The sequence below is a fragment of the Amborella trichopoda genome, chromosome 10, assembly GCF_054954075.1.
Source record: "Amborella trichopoda isolate Santa Cruz 75 chromosome 10, AtrichopodaSantaCruz75HAP2 v2.0, whole genome shotgun sequence".
NCBI lineage: Eukaryota > Viridiplantae > Streptophyta > Magnoliopsida > Amborellales > Amborellaceae > Amborella > Amborella trichopoda.
Genome location: NC_142345.1, coordinates 39,115,152 through 39,132,637, shown reverse-complemented (window position 1 = coordinate 39,132,637; position 17,486 = coordinate 39,115,152). Strand labels below are relative to the sequence as shown.

Below are 17,486 nucleotides of genomic sequence, written 5' to 3'. Positions count from 1 at the left end.
CAATGTTGTAGCTGCAGTTTGGTCATTGGCTCAATGCTGAGGAGTACAATGTTGTAGCTGCAGTTTGGTCATTGGCTCACTGCTGAGGAGTAATGGAAAAGTATATGATTCCATAAAATTTTTGCATGCTAAGAATACGAGGGAGAAGTAAAGAAACCATATGCTTCCATGAAATTTCCGCATGCTAAGAATGCGAGAGAGCGAGTGAAGAAACCAAGGTGATGAGTTTTCACACTACAATTATTTTCGATAATATATACCCATCATGTTATATGGCTCAAGGCAGTTAGTGTTGAAGAAGTTAGCAGAGCCATAGTTTGACGAGTTCGATAGAGATGGACCAACTGCTTTTTTTGCTTGTGAGAAACACAGCAATGGCCAGTCCCGCTCTATCGTCTCTCCTTCTGAGATTGTATGATTTTATCAAAGACAAGGTGGGGCTCCTCTCATAAGTGCGCGAAGACACCATTTGGATTAGAGATGAGCTTCAGAGAATGAAAGTGTTCCTACGGAATGCTGATAAAAGAAAACGAAGAGATGAGGAACTTAAAGATTAGGCGGAACGTGTGAGAAACGTGCAGATGACATCCTCGATGAGTTTGTCACTCGGAATAAGATTTTACGGCACCGCAAAGGGCTAAGGCGTGGCTTAAATTTTTTCAAGAAGCTGATAATCCATCATAAGTTTGTGACTGAGATCCGAGGCATTAGAAGGAGGGTTCAAGAAGTTTCAGATGGGAGATCGAGGTACCAATTGGAACCGGAAAGAAATGAAGGAAGCCCTCAAATGATTCCATCACACATTGACGAGATCCGCGGCCCAGTTTTTCTTCTATGGAAGAAGATGATATCATAGGGATTGACAAGCCTGTAAGTGACTTACGTTCTTGGTTATTGCGTAGAGCGTCAAAAACGTGGAGTGCTTTCATTTGTGGGAATGGATGGAGCCGGTAAAACCACTCTAGCAAAGAGAGTTTATAATTCCTTAAAGAGCAGGTTTACCTGTTCTTCATGAGTCACAGTATCGCAATCATTATCAAAGAATTTGGTGCCATAAGAAGTCTGGGGAGGAGCTCCAATGAAATTGAGAGGGAAGTCCAATCCCAACTTTTGAATAATCTAAATAATCATGTATGGGAGAAAAGGTTTTTGGTGGTTTTTGATGATGTATGACAGGTCGAGGTATGAAATCTCATCGATTCTGCTTTACCAGAGTATGATAAAGGAAGTCGAATAATCATCACAACGCGTCTCAAAGGCGTAGCTAATGTGGTGAACACAATGAGCCACATTTATGAACTTAAACCAATGGAAGATGGTGAAGCGTTTGATCCTTTTTGTATGAAGGCATTTCGGCATGATAGAATGTGTCCTGATGAACTTAGAGACTTGGGGAATAGCGTTGTGGCAAATGCGGTGGCCTACCCCTAGCTATTGTAGTCATGGGAGGCATTATGTCAAGGAAGCATTTGACATATCTGGAATGAAATAGGGTTCTTGAAGATCTCCAGTGGGAGGTCCATGAAGGTGGCGGTCAAGTCTCTTGTGTTCTCTTTTAGCTATAATGATCTTCCTCTGCATCTCAAATCATGCTTCCTATATTGTAGCTTGTTTCCAAAGGATAATGAGATTGATAGGGAGATGCTGATAACGTTATGGGTTGCTGAAGGGTTCATCGAAGAGGGGCCTGGGAAAGCCATGGAGGACATAGCTGATGAGTACTTCAAAGAGCTTCTTGATAGAAGCATGCTGCTAGGCAATGCCGATGGTTGCCAAGTCCATGATGTAGTACGTTAGTTTGCATTCCCCATTGCTAAGGAAGAGATATTGGGTGAATTCTATGGTGGGGAGGGTAGATTTAAACTCCGTGAAGAAACTTGTCGCCTCTTTATTGTTGGCGATTATATCGAAAATCTTGAGAATAGAGACATGGCATGGGTTCGTCCTCTTTTAGTGTTTGGAAGCTCTTTTCAAGGACCATAGATTTGGAAATTCAGGAAATTGAGAGTATAGCATGTGGATAGTAGTGCATTTTTGACATTTTCTGTGAACACGAAGGATGTGGTATTGCATGACCCTAAACTGTTCAGCCTCGAGAGGAACTTAAACCAATGGAAGATAGTGAAGCTTCAGTCCGTACAGAAAACCAATGGTGATCACAGTGAGCCGCATTTACGAACTTAAACCAATGGAAGATAGTGAAGCTTTTGATCTTTTCTGTAAGAAGGCATTTCAACATGATAGAATGTGTCCTGATGAGCTTAGAGACTTGGCAGACGGCCTTGTGGCAAAATGCGATGGCCTACCCCTGGCTATCATTGTCATGGGAGGCATTATGTCAAGGAAGTCATTGACATATGTGGAATGGTGGAGGGTTCTTGAAGACCCCCAATGGGAGGTCCATGAAGGTGGTGGTCAAGTCGCTCATGTTATCTCATTTAGCTACAATGATATTCCGTTGCATCTCAAATCATGCTTTTTATACTGTAGCTTATTTCCCGAGGATCATACGATTAAAAGGGAGATGTTGATTAGTCTATGGTGCTGAAGGGTTCATTGAAGAGTCGCCTGGGAAAATCATGGAGCACATAGCAGATGAACACTTTTAAGGAGCTTCTTGACAGAAGTATGCTGCTATTTGGTGAGGAAACGAAACAAGGCGATGCCCATTCTTCCCGAGTTCATGATATCATATGTGAGTTTGCACTTCCCATTGCTAAGGAAGAGATGTTGGGTGAATTCTACGGTGGAGAAGGTAAGTTTGAACCCCGTGAAGAAACCCACCGCCTCTTTATTGTTGGTGATTACATGGAAAATCTTAAGAGTAGAAACATGATTCTATCTTAGTGTTTGGATGCTCGTTTCCAGGACAATTGAGTTGCAAGTTCATGAAATTGAGAGTATTGCATGTGGAAAGTAGTAAATTGCGAAAGCATGTGGAAAGTAAGTGAATTGCAAAAGATTCATATGAGCCGGAAGGATGTGGTACACTCGAGGTATGTACACATAAATGCCTTTTCTTATAATTTCCAAGAACTTATTAACAACCTTGTGAGTCTGCACACCTTGGATGTAAGTAGCAAATTAATGTTTCCTAAAATGATATCAGCGTCATTGAGCCATGTAACAACTAATGGAATAACCTTCAAGTATCGCGAAGCAACGAGAAGCTTAGAAAATCTGCAGATCCGTTATCATTTAAATATCACTGATGTAGGTGTGGTTAGAGGACTTTGTTACTTGAGGAGACTCCGTGTGTTACGAATGAAGTGGGAGATGAGGGAGTTGTGCTGCTCTGAATTTGTTGCCTCCATTAACAAGTTTCGCGAACTCACAATTTTGCACATTTGGATAGCCAGTGCGCTAGAGGACATAGATGGAGCGCCTCCTTCGGTTTTTGACCTACAAGCTTTCCAGCCTCCACCATCCCTATGGTTTTTGATTTTATACATGCGAATGCAAAGAATTCCAAGTGCCCTCACTTCCCACAGTCGCATCGCTGTATTAAACTTGAAGGGTACTAAGTTAAGTGAAGACCCAATTGCTGCCCTCCAATCCCTTCCTAATCTATCCACCCTCAACCTCTCTAAAGCATATACATGCCAAAAAATAGGAGGTTGTGGCAGGGGATCATTTCCCTCACTCAAAAACCTTTCTTTGGGTTCTATGGAAAAGTGGGGAGAGATAGAGGAGGGATCCTTCCCCTGCCTTTCTTACCTGCATATTTTCCAAAATTGAAGATGCTTCCTCAAGGGTTTCAACACCCTCCGTCGCTTGCAAATTAATTCTATGCCAGAGGAATTTACGAATAGGCTGATGCAAGAAGGAGGAGAGGAGCATTTCAAAATACAACACATCCCCCATTTGTCAACAGACTGAGCTCTAGTTTCTGCTTCTCTAAATATTTTAAATCTATGATTATGGATTAGAGAGAGGGAATGGGTTTGTTAATTGGAAAAGCAGCAGTAACTGAGGAGTGCCATCAGGTTTTCAAAAAACCGTACATCCTAGGGTTTTATTACAAGACAAGTTAAAAAGATAATACTTAAAATACTTGTCATTATCTTTTAATTTTTAGGGAAATTATGCAGTGTAGAAAGTCTGTTAGGACTTTGGAAAGGTGTAACGGGTCCATCCTCAATTGCGGACTATACAAAAGGCTCTTATATCTATGCTACATACCTTTCTAAAAAAGTCTAAGATCCACATTCCCTTCCTAGTACTATTTTGCACTTCTCTAAATGAAGATGGACATGGATGATGATTATAGGTTATTTTATTTGTGTTTTTGTTAATGCGATGCAATGCTCAAACTGGTCTGATTAGATATGTTCCCATCTTGCTCTCATTTCTTTTATCTATTTCCTTTAAATTTGGTTCTTTACTCATAATGTTTTAGCTTCTCGTGTCATACCTTTGTCAAATTGTTGGTGCGGTCGAACTTCTTGAATTTTAGATTTTTAAATTTTAGAGAAATTTATGCTAATGTCCCTTAAAGCCACATCATTGAATGCAACTGTTCAAATTTTTTCGTTTTCTATGTTCGTACTTTCATTTTTGGTGCATTGAAAGTGAGAAAATTATTAGCTTCTTATTTTCAAGATATGAAGCAACAAGACTTAAAATTTTGAGAAAGTTTGACTTGGGACGAAGTCAAGACTTGTCAAGATGACTTTGAAGACCAAAGTTATTTTAACAAAACTTGACCGCAAAGGTTGAGGGGTGTTGATGGGTTGGGTTGGTGATGCAGGGAAAAAATAAAACAAAAAAAAAACGAAAAAAATATTGAGAGAATATACATTCTCTCAATATTTGAGAGGGAATCCACCTTAAAATAATCTCTTCACAAGACTAAATTTTATTAACTCATTCGCTAATTTACAACGAAGGAAAATCTCCCTTAAATAAACTAAAAAAAGAAGATAAACACTTTCCTATTTTATCTCTCCTCCTATTTCTCTCATCCCTATCTCTTAATCTCATGTTAAAAAAAAATGTTAGATAACCCACGTTTTATCCAAAGCTCCCCTTAGTGGCAAAATGTTGCCTTATTGTTGAACAGATAAACATCCCTTATTTAACTTTATCTTATTTATACTCATAAACAAACCAACCAATTGATAAAAGCTCCCCTTAGTGGCAAAATGTTGCCTTATTGTTGAACAGATAAACATCCCTTATTTAACTTTATCTTATTTATACTCATAAACAAACCAACCAATTGATCAATAATACATCACGCACAAAACCTTCCCTCCTCCCAAATCAACTTGACTTATCCTAGGGCAATTTCTATTAAAAAATAAAATAAAAATTAAACCCCATTTTTATTTGCATCATTCTCCAGGAGTTGAGAAAAGCTCGACCTCGAGGTTCAACCCCATCACCATATGCTAATTGGTGATGTAATCCCCCCGCCTCGGCACATTCTTTTCAATTTCTTCAAGACTAATGTAAGACTCTTTGCTTGCGACTGTATTCCATGGTTGCACATTTTCTTCAATTTCTTCAAGGCTAATGTAAGACTCTTTGCTTGCGACTGTGTTCCATAGTTGAATGCGTACTTGGGCTGATTATGATTTTTCCTAACTAGGAATGGGTCTATCTTCAAAGATTCATCATATGCGATGAACACCCTGGACCATGAAATTTTGAGAGATCGATTTTAATATCAAAATATCGTGCAACCTCTGATCCAACCGTACTTTAGTTCGAAAATCCTCTAGGGCTTTAGTCAAATTTTCTATAGCTTGTCTTCAACGATCATCCATAGGAGCAGGATTAGCTTGTCCTCAACGATCATCCATAGGAGCAAGATTAGCTTGATTAGTTTTTGGTGCCATTGTAAAACAAATTGGAAATCTTTTGATATAACTTGCTCTGGATCTAACTTGCTCTGATACCAATTGATGCAAGAAAAAAATAAAACCAAAAAAATAAAAAGAAAAGGTTGAGATAATATACCCTCTCTCAAGATCTGCAATGGAATCCACCTTAAAATAATCTTTTCACAAGATCAAATTTTATTAACTCATTCACTAATTTACAATGAAAGGAAATCTCCCTTAAATAAACTAAAAAATTCTCTTGACGAGATCAAATTTTATTAACTCATTCACTAATTTACAATGAATGGAAATCTCCCTTAAATAAACTAAAAAAAAAAGATAAACACTTTTCTATTTATCTCTCATCCCTATTTTATCTCTCTTTCTCTTAAAGTCATGTGTTAAAAAAAATTAGTTAGATAACCCACGTTTTATCCAAAGCCTCCCCTTAGAGGCAAAACGTTACCTTATTGTTAAACAAATAAACTTCCCTTATTTAACTTTATCATATTTATACTCCTAAACTAAGCAACCAATTGTTCAATAATGCATCACGCATAAAACCTTCCCTCCTCCCAAATTAACTTGACTTATCCTAGGGCAATTTCTAGTAAAAAATAAAATAAAAATTAAACCCCAATTTTATTTGTATCATTCTCCCGGGGATGAGAAAAGCTCGACCTCGAGGTTCAAACCAATCACCATCAGCTAATTGGTGATGTAATCCCACCATGCGCTTTGGCACATTTCTTCAAGACTAATGTAAGACTATTTACTTGCGAACGTGTTCCATGAGTAATTATGAATGTGTTCCATGAGTAATGGTTGAATACGAGCTTGGGTTGATTGTGATTATTCCTAACTAAGAATTGGTCCAACTTCAAAGACGCACCATATGCAATTGATGAACGCCATTGACTATGAAACTTTAGGAGATCGTTTTTAATATCGAAATCTCTTTGCTGCTCTATAAGACACGAATTTGGCTTTATAAATTTCTTCATTGAGGCAAGATCAATTTGGCTGCGAGCACCTTCTTCTCAAGGAAGATTGTTCTCCAATCGTTGCCACCTCTAATCCAACCGTTCTATCCCCTTATTCATCTCAGTTCGAAAATCCTCTAGGGCTTTAGTCAAATTTTCTATAGATTGTCCCCATCCTCTAGGCTTTACTCAAATTTTCTATAGTTTGTCCCCAACGATCATCCATAGGAGCAAGATTAGGTGGCATTGTAAAACAAACTGAATATCTCATGATCTAACTTGCTCTGGATCTAACTTGCACTGTACTAATTGATACAGAAAAAAATAAAAAGAAAAGGTTGAAAGAATATACCATCTCTCAAGGTTTACAAGATAATCCACCCAAAAATAATCTCTAGACCAAATTTTATTAACCCATTCACTAATTTACAGTCAAGGAAAATCTCTCTTAAATAAATTAAAACACGGAAGATCAATTTTTTTTCTATTTTATCTCTCATCCCTATTTTATCTCTCTTAACCTATTTTCTCTCTCATCCCTATCTCTTAACCTCACGTGTTAACAAAATTGGTTAGATAATCCACGTTTTATCCAAAGCCTCCCCCAGAAGTAAAATGTTGCCTTATAGTTGAATAGATAACCTTCCCTTTTTTAACCTTATCCTATTTATACTCCTAAACTAACCAACTAATTTATCAATAATACATCACGCACAAAACCTGCCCTCCTCCCAAATTAACTTGATTTATCCGAGGGCAATTTCTATTAAAAAATAAAATAAAAATTAAACCCCAATTTTATTTGTATCGGTTGGGTTGGGTGTCCTTTATTCTACATATTTTATTCTGTACAAAGGATTTTACACACACACAAATGCATGCACACGCACATATACACACATATATTGTGTTGAGACCAGTCAGATCGATATTGACCTGACTCAACTTGATCTAATAAGGTCTATGATAGATCCGAACCTATATCCAACCTAGGTATGGTCTAGGGGATTAAGGGTCCAGATCACTGGATCAAGATGTGAACCTCTTGCTTAGGTTAGGTCTGTGTCTAGATAAAAAACTATATATGATGTTATATATATTTTATTTTATATATGTAAATAAATGTAATCATGTGTATATTGCATACATATATTCATGTAGGTAATATTGTGCGTGGAAATTCTAAAATCAGATGAGTTGATTTTTGGCAAATAAAGAGTGAGAAAAATAGAACCGGCAACATATAAACCATAAGAAAGAAACATAAAGCATGAAATAAATAATGTAAAAAGAACAACGAGATTTTATGTTATTCGTCATAGATGTGACTACATCCATCCATAGATGAAAACTTAATCTCTCAAAAAACCTCTCTCTCTCTACAATTTTCTTTCTCTACCTAACCCAAGTTTCCCTTCCTTTCGTATCTATGTTTTTTCTCTCTCTACAATACAACCTAGTATAGAGTGAAAAATCTAACCAAGAAAAAAACCCACATGAGGCCTCCCTAATTTTCCTAACTTTACCTTTTTCTCTATGGAGTACATACCATCCTGATCCAAATAGGATCACCCAAATAAGCTCCTAAATAATAGTAAGTTGGTTAATCACGATCCTAAATAATAAGAAACCCAAAAGATTAGAGACCCCAAAATTAAGGAAACAAGCCGTAGATTTTAAGGATTCAAGATGGACTTAATAATTCTCCACATTGACTTGAATTTCAGAAGACATTCCTTTCAATCATCTTCTCTATATATGCCCTCATTTTGGGAACACATAAATCAAGTCTAAGTATAAACTGAACTTATGTAATAGAACAAGTTTTGTCAACATATCCTTTTTTTGTCAGTCTTCATTAACAAGACATCACTTTCGGCTATTATTATCTCAAGGATAAATAGTACTTTACATCAATAAGTTTTGTCATTGCATGTACCTATTTCTGAATTCGAGACCTGGCTACGGGAAGCCTGATCCATCTAAGATTGTATGCAAAGTTAGTTATTTAAAATAGCTAATACAAAGTGGATCCCCTCAAATTTAGATCTACAAAGAAATCAACCTTAAAAGGCCTATTCTTTGAAAATCTTCGGCCGCGCCGACTTAGGTAGTGTGAAATCCGAAATAAACGCAAAAGAAAGTAGAACTAAAATGAAATGGAAAAATAAGCTGCTAAAGCAATAAAGAAAACTAAGAAATCACGAATAAAGATGAACTAAATAAAATAAAGAGAATAATAAAAAAATTAAAGATGAATAACAATGAAAACAAAAGAGAATAAAGAGAAGGGAAGCATATCGACTAAGAAATAAAACTAAATAGATAGTTAAAAAAAATTAAACAATAAAAGAAAATAAAAGATAAAAGAATGAAAGAACCTGTCAGGCGAGTCCCTAAGGTTCGGCACCCAGATCAAACGGCGAATATGAGTCCTTACTCCTTATCTTTAAGACTGCAGATCCGATTGAATGAAGTACCCTGGGACAGAGGTATGCCTAGGAACTCTTACTTCTAGGGCTTTTAGATGACTAAAAATGGCTTACTTTGTCCCCGATCTATAAGTGCCTAGTATTGATGCTCATTATTTTCATTTCTCTTACGCCAGCAGCAAATTATATCAATCTGAAGTTCGGAGGAGATTCATGGGAGCTAGCATTCTTTTTCTTTTATTTTTTTTCTTTTGGGGGGAGATTTGGGTTCCTACCTGTCTACATTAATAAAGAATGATAATTGAAATACAGGTAGCAAGGATTCTCCAATGTGCACATCCAAAGTTCGAGGGTCCATATCCTTGAAGGCATTCTATTACAATCACATGGTCTCTATGAAGCTTTATTTCTCACCCTTTTCGATCGTAAGCATGGAATTTACCATAAATATGCGCTTTCGATGAACTTTTTTCTCCCAAATTGTAGAAGATTCCTTTGTAAAATACTGTATTTTCTTTGAATCTTATCCTCTTTTAGGACGTTATGTTTGGTAAACTTTCATTAAATGGCCTATGCTTTTCAAAATCCAGAGGCCTCAAACTTTCCAACAAGTGCAGTGATCGTAATTTCCACAAGGGCGATATGGCTACATCGAGTGGTACTTTTGTGTGTTAGTTTGATATATGAATCGCCTATATATGTATGCAGGTGTGTTTATAGAATATGTGCTGATATACCATGACTCTATGAAACTTTATTAATTTTTATGCACTTTTATGCTATTTTCCACTTTGTTTTGGTCCCCTCAGGCAATTCAACTCAGCACTTATCAAGTTGAGCCTTACAAAGGAATTTGTATACCCCTTGCTCGCCCTATATCTCCATAGGTTTTGATTTTTAAGATTTTACACCTGTTCTTTTTCTGGGTTTTCTATAGATTGTACATTTGTTGTCTTGAACCTCTTTATTTTTGATAAATTGGTTCAGTTTATACAGTTTTTCTTGACATTATGTACTTCCTTGGAACCCAAGAACTTGGATTGATACCTTGACATAATTTTTAACAGATTATTATTTCGGAGTAATTATCGCGTTGAGAATGAGTCAATAAGATTGCTTGTATCAAGTTGTGATTTAAGAATTTCTTGGGTTATTTATGTGTGCAATGAATCAAATGCGATACTCCATTTGTAGGTGGAGCAAGTGTTGGATCCTTGATGCTCTTTTGGTGGTAGCCTCATGTACAGTTATACACATGAGGCTGCAATCTATGGACAGTGGCATGGTGCACTACTTTTCAAAATTTTGTAATAAATGATCCAACGACTTTGACTCATGTTTTAAGTGTTGTTTTTAATGTAGGATGTTAACTATGAAAAAATTTCATAATCTTATTCCCTGAGTGCCTCATGCATAAGGCTTCAGGTTAATATTTCAAACGTGACATGAGAGAAGTGTAGAAAAACATGGGATTTTAGGTCTGTTGAGGTCATTCTGAACCTTTTTGTGTTTTTCTGAATTAGTCGGGGATCATTAGCTGTAAACCTCCATTGTGCTTTATTCCATTTGCGGATTTTTGTTGTGACAGCAAAGACAACCTTGCCACCCACTTGAAGAGAGGAGATAGGGAACTAGTGGCCATATACGGGTTGTTTAAGTTGGTGTTCGGTTAATGAAGATTTTAATATTTGATTTCACATAATTTGATCATTAACAAGAACTCACCATGCAAGCCATCCTCGGCTGATATTAGGTATCTAATTTCGAGCGAAAATTTTATGCTTGTTAATCATTGTAAAGGCTTGTGGGTTTTGGTCCACCTCTATTTTCTTCCCCTTGGTTTCGGAGGTTAGTGGCTTCAATTTTGATTACAATCTCTAATTAATCTTTATATATATATATATATATATATATATATATATATATATATATAAGTAACCATTCGAAAAAGGAATTATGTTCATGCATGTTTACTTTCATGTGGTCTCATATCTGAATATTATCAATGGATCACTTCCAGGATTATATGCTGTCTAAAATTCGCTCGAATTGGTTTCTATAAAGACCTGACACCATACCTATTGGTTAATGGGAATTGTATGCCTTGAACAGATGCGCAATCCCTACCTGGTGCATTTGATTGATATCATTTTCTATGTAGGCATACATAATTTCTTTTTATATAGGCGTGTCTTTGATGTTCTATTATGATGCATGCTTACCTCCCTTATCACATTTCCATCAGAGAACACATGGTTAAGAAGCTGCAAAAAGAAGGATTATCAAAACTTGCCACCCTTTTGGATTGTCATCTCCAACGCTTTGCCGAAATTCTCATTCACGAGAAGTGGGTGGCCTAAGGCACTTCCGATGTATTCCCATTCAAAGTGACACCTGCCATTGAGAAGGGCATCTCTTCTTCAACTTCTAATTTTGATTAATTTGGTCTAAGCACACAATATTTTCAGCTGGAACCTCTCGTTCTCTAAATGGGTCCATCAGGAAATCCTGTGAATTGTCGAGCAAATCTTATTCTATATGAGTGGGGTGGGTGTGTGTGAACGAGTGAGAGATAGACAAGGGGATGTTGATCCTCTGGACTTAGTGTCCTGAAACCTCAGTTGCTGTTACAGGATACAGATTTTGTTTTCAAATGTGTGGCCATCTAAAACATTGTCAAATTACTTCTTGATAAATTTAAGATTGATCACATCATGCACCAATAATACACTGTAGATGGCATTCAATGGTGGTCGGTCGTAATTTATAGTGATGAACGTTCGGCACAGGTAATCACTACATCCATCATTGGAGAACCAACAATGGAAGTTCTTGAGGCATATCATATGCCATAGACCCATGCTGCATGGTATTGAATATTTTCCAAAGTCAAATGTCTCGTTTCTTAATAGAGAAAGCTTTCTATATACCGGCAAAGGGAATTAATATATGCTACTCTCTCCTGGCCGATTGGAATGGCTGGCTGGGATACTTTTAAGCATAATGTCACAAGTGAGTGACTGACCGGTTGATCTATATTTGACTCTCAGAGTGTTTTATTTTTTTAATTTTTTTTGCAAACCATATTGAAATTTGGTGCATGTCATAATTTCAATGGGGCTCACCTAAAATAAGTATTGAAAAATATTTTTAGAAAAGTAAAATACACGAACTGCCCCTTAAACTTTTAGGGATATTTTGGTTATTTTATTTTATCACAACTAATCTTGACTATTAGGTGTGAAATTACGTGGCTGCATTTTTTCTATTGACCAAGCTCAAAGTTAAAAGAAATTTATATATTTGTAAATTATAACTAATAATTTATAAATATTTAAATTATGTTTGATAATTTATATAATTAGAACAAACTCTTAAAAAAGTTGATTAATAAATCTAAATGGCTTAAAAAATACAACATTAATTACAGGCAGACATACAATATAGCATGCCAAGACCATAATGAAAAACTTCTAATATTATGCACAATTTGGCCCTGAGATGAAACGTCCAATCCCATATGAGCTTTTAGAGCCTTTTTAAAAAAGGTAGTGAGTGCCACAAACGAAGCTTTAGAACTTAAGAATGATGCATGGGCTCAGTATGGGGTTTCTATTATGATTGATGCTTGGAGTGATAGGAAGAAAAGAAGTCAGATGTATTTGCTTGTGAATTGTGCTGTAGGGACTGTCTTTTTTAGGTCTATTGATGCCTCCGATCATATCCACGATGCCCATTACATATTTCACGTGATAGAGAAGGGAATCAACGAGGTTGGGGAGCATCTTGTTGTACAGGTTGTCACAGACAATGCTGCTCCTAATGTTGCTGCATCTAATTTGTTGAGCATAACTTATCCTAAAATCTTTTGGACACCATGTGAAGCACATTGTATAGACCTCATGCTTGAGGCTCTTGGCGGTTTAACCGAGATATCAGGTGCAATGAAGAAAGCCAAGTTAGTTACAAATTTCATTTATAGCCACCTTCTCACCCTCAGCATGAAGCGTACCTTTACAAAGAAGAATGAGATTGTGAGGCCTGGGGTCACGAGATTTGCGACTTGGTACTTATGCCTAGATAGCATTCATTCGAGGAGAGTGCAGTTGAGGCAAATGTTTATCTCGAATGAGTGGAGAGCATACAAGTGGTCTAAGGATCAAGTTGGGAAGAAGGTGAGCGATTTTATACTTTCTAAAGCTTTTTAGATAGGGGTGAATGACGCTCTTAAGGTATTTTTTCCTCTTGTCAAAGTCCTTCGCATGGTTGATAGTGACAAACCTTCTATGGGCTACATATATGATGCTATGGAGAAATACAAAAGAGAGATAGCCCAAAATTTCAATGATGAGAAAACCCACTACAAGCCTGTTTAGGAGATTATTGATGAGAAGTGGGATAGGCAGCTACATCGGCCATTGTATGCAACTGGTTATTATTTGAACCCGTTGTTTTTTATATTAACAATAATATACAAATAAATGACACAATTATGAATGAATTTAATGAGTGTATAGAGGTGCTAGTCCTTGATCCTGATATGCAGGATATTGTATGCGCTGATGAGCTGATAAATTACAAGTGCTCATTAAAGTCTTTTGAGAGTCTAATGGCGATGAAACAAAGGACAAAATTAATCCAAGTATTAATAATATTCTTAAATTCGTCTTCATCAAGTTCAAGTAATCAAGTAATTCTATTATTTATTTATGATTTTTTTTTATATCTTTGTAGCCCATTGGTGGAGCCAATATAGGTGTAGTTCTCCAAATTTACAAAAGTTGGCCATTCAGATCTTAAACCTAACCACTTCTCTTCATCCGATTATGAGTGCAGTTAGAGTACTTTTGAAGGGGTAAGGCCGTAAGGGTAATTTGTATCATTTTATAAATAATACATGAACCATAGATATTAGACTTCAATTAGTTTCATTTGATTTTGTTAGATTCATACAAAGAAAAAAAATATGTTTGAATCAAAGAGGCTCAAGGACCTAGTCTATGTCAAGTACAATCGATTCTTGAAAGACATGTTTGCTAAGAGAGATAAGAGAGACCCTATCAGATCAAAAAATATGGATTATGCTATGGAGTGGTTAGTTGATGATGATGAGGTCGAGGGGCATGAAAGATTGACATGGGACATGGTCATGGATGTTTCAGGGACATCAGCTAACCCTACTAGGGCTACTAGATCTTCTACACATAAAACAATGATGGAAGAAGAGGCTGATTCAGAAGATACGCAGGAGGACAGGGACGACCAATATGTCGAGGAGGGTGACAACTTCGTCGACTCCAATGAATATAATGCCAATGCAGCTGACCCAAGATTTTCTGATGATGAATGAATGATGAATATTGATTGTTGAATAATTATTAAACTTTGAAGTTTGAAATTTGATTGAGTATTGTGTATTGAACTATTGAAGATTCTTTTGAGTCTTCAAGTATTACTTTTATAATTTCATAATTCAGTTTTGTTTTCTTCCTCATGGTGGTGTACTGCAATACTAGTGTGATACTATTTGATAACTTGGTTGGACAATTTGGTTGGTTGTAAATTTGAATTTTTAATTAGATATGGAGTATGAACCAACTTATGGATTATGGTTATGTTTATGGGGTGTGTGCTAAATGCCAATATGTAGTATAATTTGAATTATGTACTACAATACATATAACCGATAGTGATACTGACATAACTGCATTGCAGAATCCTTATTTGGATTCAACTGGGCCGCCCAGGCTTTGGGCACCCGCCTAGCGGCTAGGTGGCTTGGATCCTCCAGGCCGCGTAAGACCCACCTAGCGCTTTTTGAAACACTGATTATGGGATTGATTGGGAGATGCTTTGGATTGCTGAAGGGTTCATTGAAGAGAGGCCTGGGAAAGTCATGGAGGACCTAGCAAATGCGAACCTCAAAGAGCTTCTTGATAAGCATGCTGCTAGTTGGCCAGGTAACGCTTGAAGGTGATGTCATTAATGTTGGGTGATTACCCTGTGGGGTCCAGCCTCATAAGGAGTGAAAAGAAAAAAAAAAAAGGGAACCCAATAAAATAAGAAAAGGTTAGAGAGAGAGAAGATAGGGGAGTTTAAAGGACAAAACCCAAAAGGGCTTTTTCACTACCGTAGAGAGAGAACAGAGAGAGGGCATCACCTTCCGTCCACCAGCGATGACCTCCATTAGCAACCATCTCCACTAGCGAGCACCCTCCACCGCTGAGTACCATTCATCCATTGGTTTCTATAGAGAGTTGAAACCATACCTATGCTCAATCCCTACCTGGTGCTTATGATTGATATCATTTTATGTGCATGCATACATGATCTCTTTACATATATATGCTTGTCTTTGATGTTCTGTTAGGATGCATGCTTACCTCCCTTATCACCTTTCCATCAGAGAACATAGGGTTAAGAAGCTGCAAAAAGAAGGATAATCAAAACTTGCCACCCTTTTGGATTGTCATCTCCAACGCCTTGCCGAAATTCTCATTCACGAGAAGTGGGTGGAGGAATGCACTTTCGATGTATTCCCATTCAAAGTGACACTTCCCACAGAGAAGAGCATCTCTTCTTCAACTTCTAATTTTGATTCATTTGGTCTAAGCACACAATATTTTCAATCCTGAATTGTGCAAAAGCAAATCTTATTCTATATGAGTGGGGTGGATGAGTGTGTGTGAACGAGAGAGAGAGATAAGGGCATGTTGATCCTCTGGACATGGTGTCCTGAAACTTAGTTGCTGTTCGCATCCTCCATTTTATCTATCGATGCAGATTTTGTTTTCAAATGGGTGGCCATCTAAACATTGTCAATTAACTTCTTGACAAATCTGACAGAGATCACACCATGCACCAATAGTACACGGTAGATGGCATTCAATGGCGATCAGTCGTAATTTCTAGTGATGGAGATTCGGCACACATAATCGCCACCATCTATCATTGGAGAACCAACAGTGGATGTTCTTGAGGCATATCATATGTCATAAACCTTGCCGCATGGTATTGTATATTTTCCAAAGTCAAATGTCTCGTTTCTTAATAGAGAAAGCCTTCTATATGCCACTAGGCATAAGGAATTAATATATGCTGCTCTCTCCCAGCCATCTAATTTGAATGGATGGCTGGGATACCGTTAGCCATAATGTCACAAGTGAACGCTGACCGTTTGATCTATATTTGACTCTCATAGTGTGTTTTTATATTTTTTTAATTTCTACAAATCATATAAACATAAAATTTGGTGCATGTCATCATCTCAATGGGCTTCAACTAAAAAAAATTAAAAAATATTTCTAAAAAAGTAAATTGCCCAAACTGCCCCTGAAACTTTCAGAGATATTTTAGTCATTTTATTTTCTTGAAAATATTTCTTTTAAAAAAATACACTGAGACCATTTACCTTTGGTACAATGTGGTCACAATTAATCTTGACCATTGAATGTGAAATTAGGTCACTGCATTTATTCTATTGACCAGGCTCAAAGTTTAAAATAATTTTTTTTAAAACTTTGTGATCCACTCAAGCCAATAGATTTCAAATAAGAAAGTTATAATTGTGACCTCCTTGTACTAAAAGATAAATGGTCTCATTGTATACAATCTTGTTTTTTTATATATAATTTTTTATGGGTACGACTCTATAAGAGAATTGAACGCCCCAAATTTAGTGTGAATCTGATTTGTACAAAATAACTTAAAAATAAAATAGTGTTCAGGTGATATTGTGCTTGGGGCATCTCAACTATCCATTTGACAACTATTTAACGTAATTCTTTTGATTGCCATCACCAGCATGTACTGCTTCTATTATAAATCATATCATAGTTCCTTTGTTTCCCATCTTGGCCTCCCGGGCCAACTTGAGTTGAAGACTTTCTGTGAACTTGAAGATTTTGATGATGTTAAATAACAAGATATTCAGTCAATTTTTTCATAATTTAAAGAATATGAAACTTAAAACAAACGGATAAATAAAAGCACTTTTTCATATAATTTTCCTAGTATCTACAAACCTATTTTGCTCTTATATTTTTTATATGAAAATCTATATAGAACGCCCTATGATCAGTACGCACTACCTGGTTTATTGTGAGAAACAACAAAGAATGAAGTATACAAATATATAAAAGAATCCATGATTCTGCAAGATATGATATTTTCCTGTGCATAAAATGGTTGAAAAATGATATGCAACATTCCATTTTTTTAAAGGCGTGTTTGTTTTGGAGGTG

The 17,486-nt window shown here is 36.5% G+C and overlaps 1 protein-coding gene and 1 long non-coding RNA gene across 3 annotated transcripts; both read left to right on the top strand.

Moving 5' to 3' along the window:
* Positions 1-2,149: 2,149 nt before the first annotated feature.
* LOC110007227 (putative disease resistance RPP13-like protein 3) lies at positions 2,150-3,738 on the top strand. Its single transcript, XM_020667001.1, has 4 exons — positions 2,150-2,419; positions 2,596-2,755; positions 2,869-2,943; positions 3,110-3,738. Exons 1-4 carry the CDS (start codon positions 2,150-2,152, stop codon positions 3,736-3,738), a joined length of 1,134 nt encoding a protein of 377 aa, XP_020522660.1.
* Positions 3,739-9,135: 5,397 nt separating this feature from the next.
* LOC110007247 (uncharacterized) lies at positions 9,136-11,897 on the top strand. 2 transcript variants are annotated; one of them, XR_016042536.1, is made up of 3 exons: positions 9,136-9,303; positions 9,420-9,668; positions 9,834-11,141. It is a non-coding gene; the product is annotated as an uncharacterized LOC110007247 (long non-coding RNA). The 2 variants fall into 2 exon arrangements; XR_002280920.2 differs by lacking the exon at positions 9,834-11,141 and adding an exon at positions 11,489-11,897 and having other exon boundaries at positions 9,142-9,303.
* Positions 11,898-17,486: the final 5,589 nt, after the last annotated feature.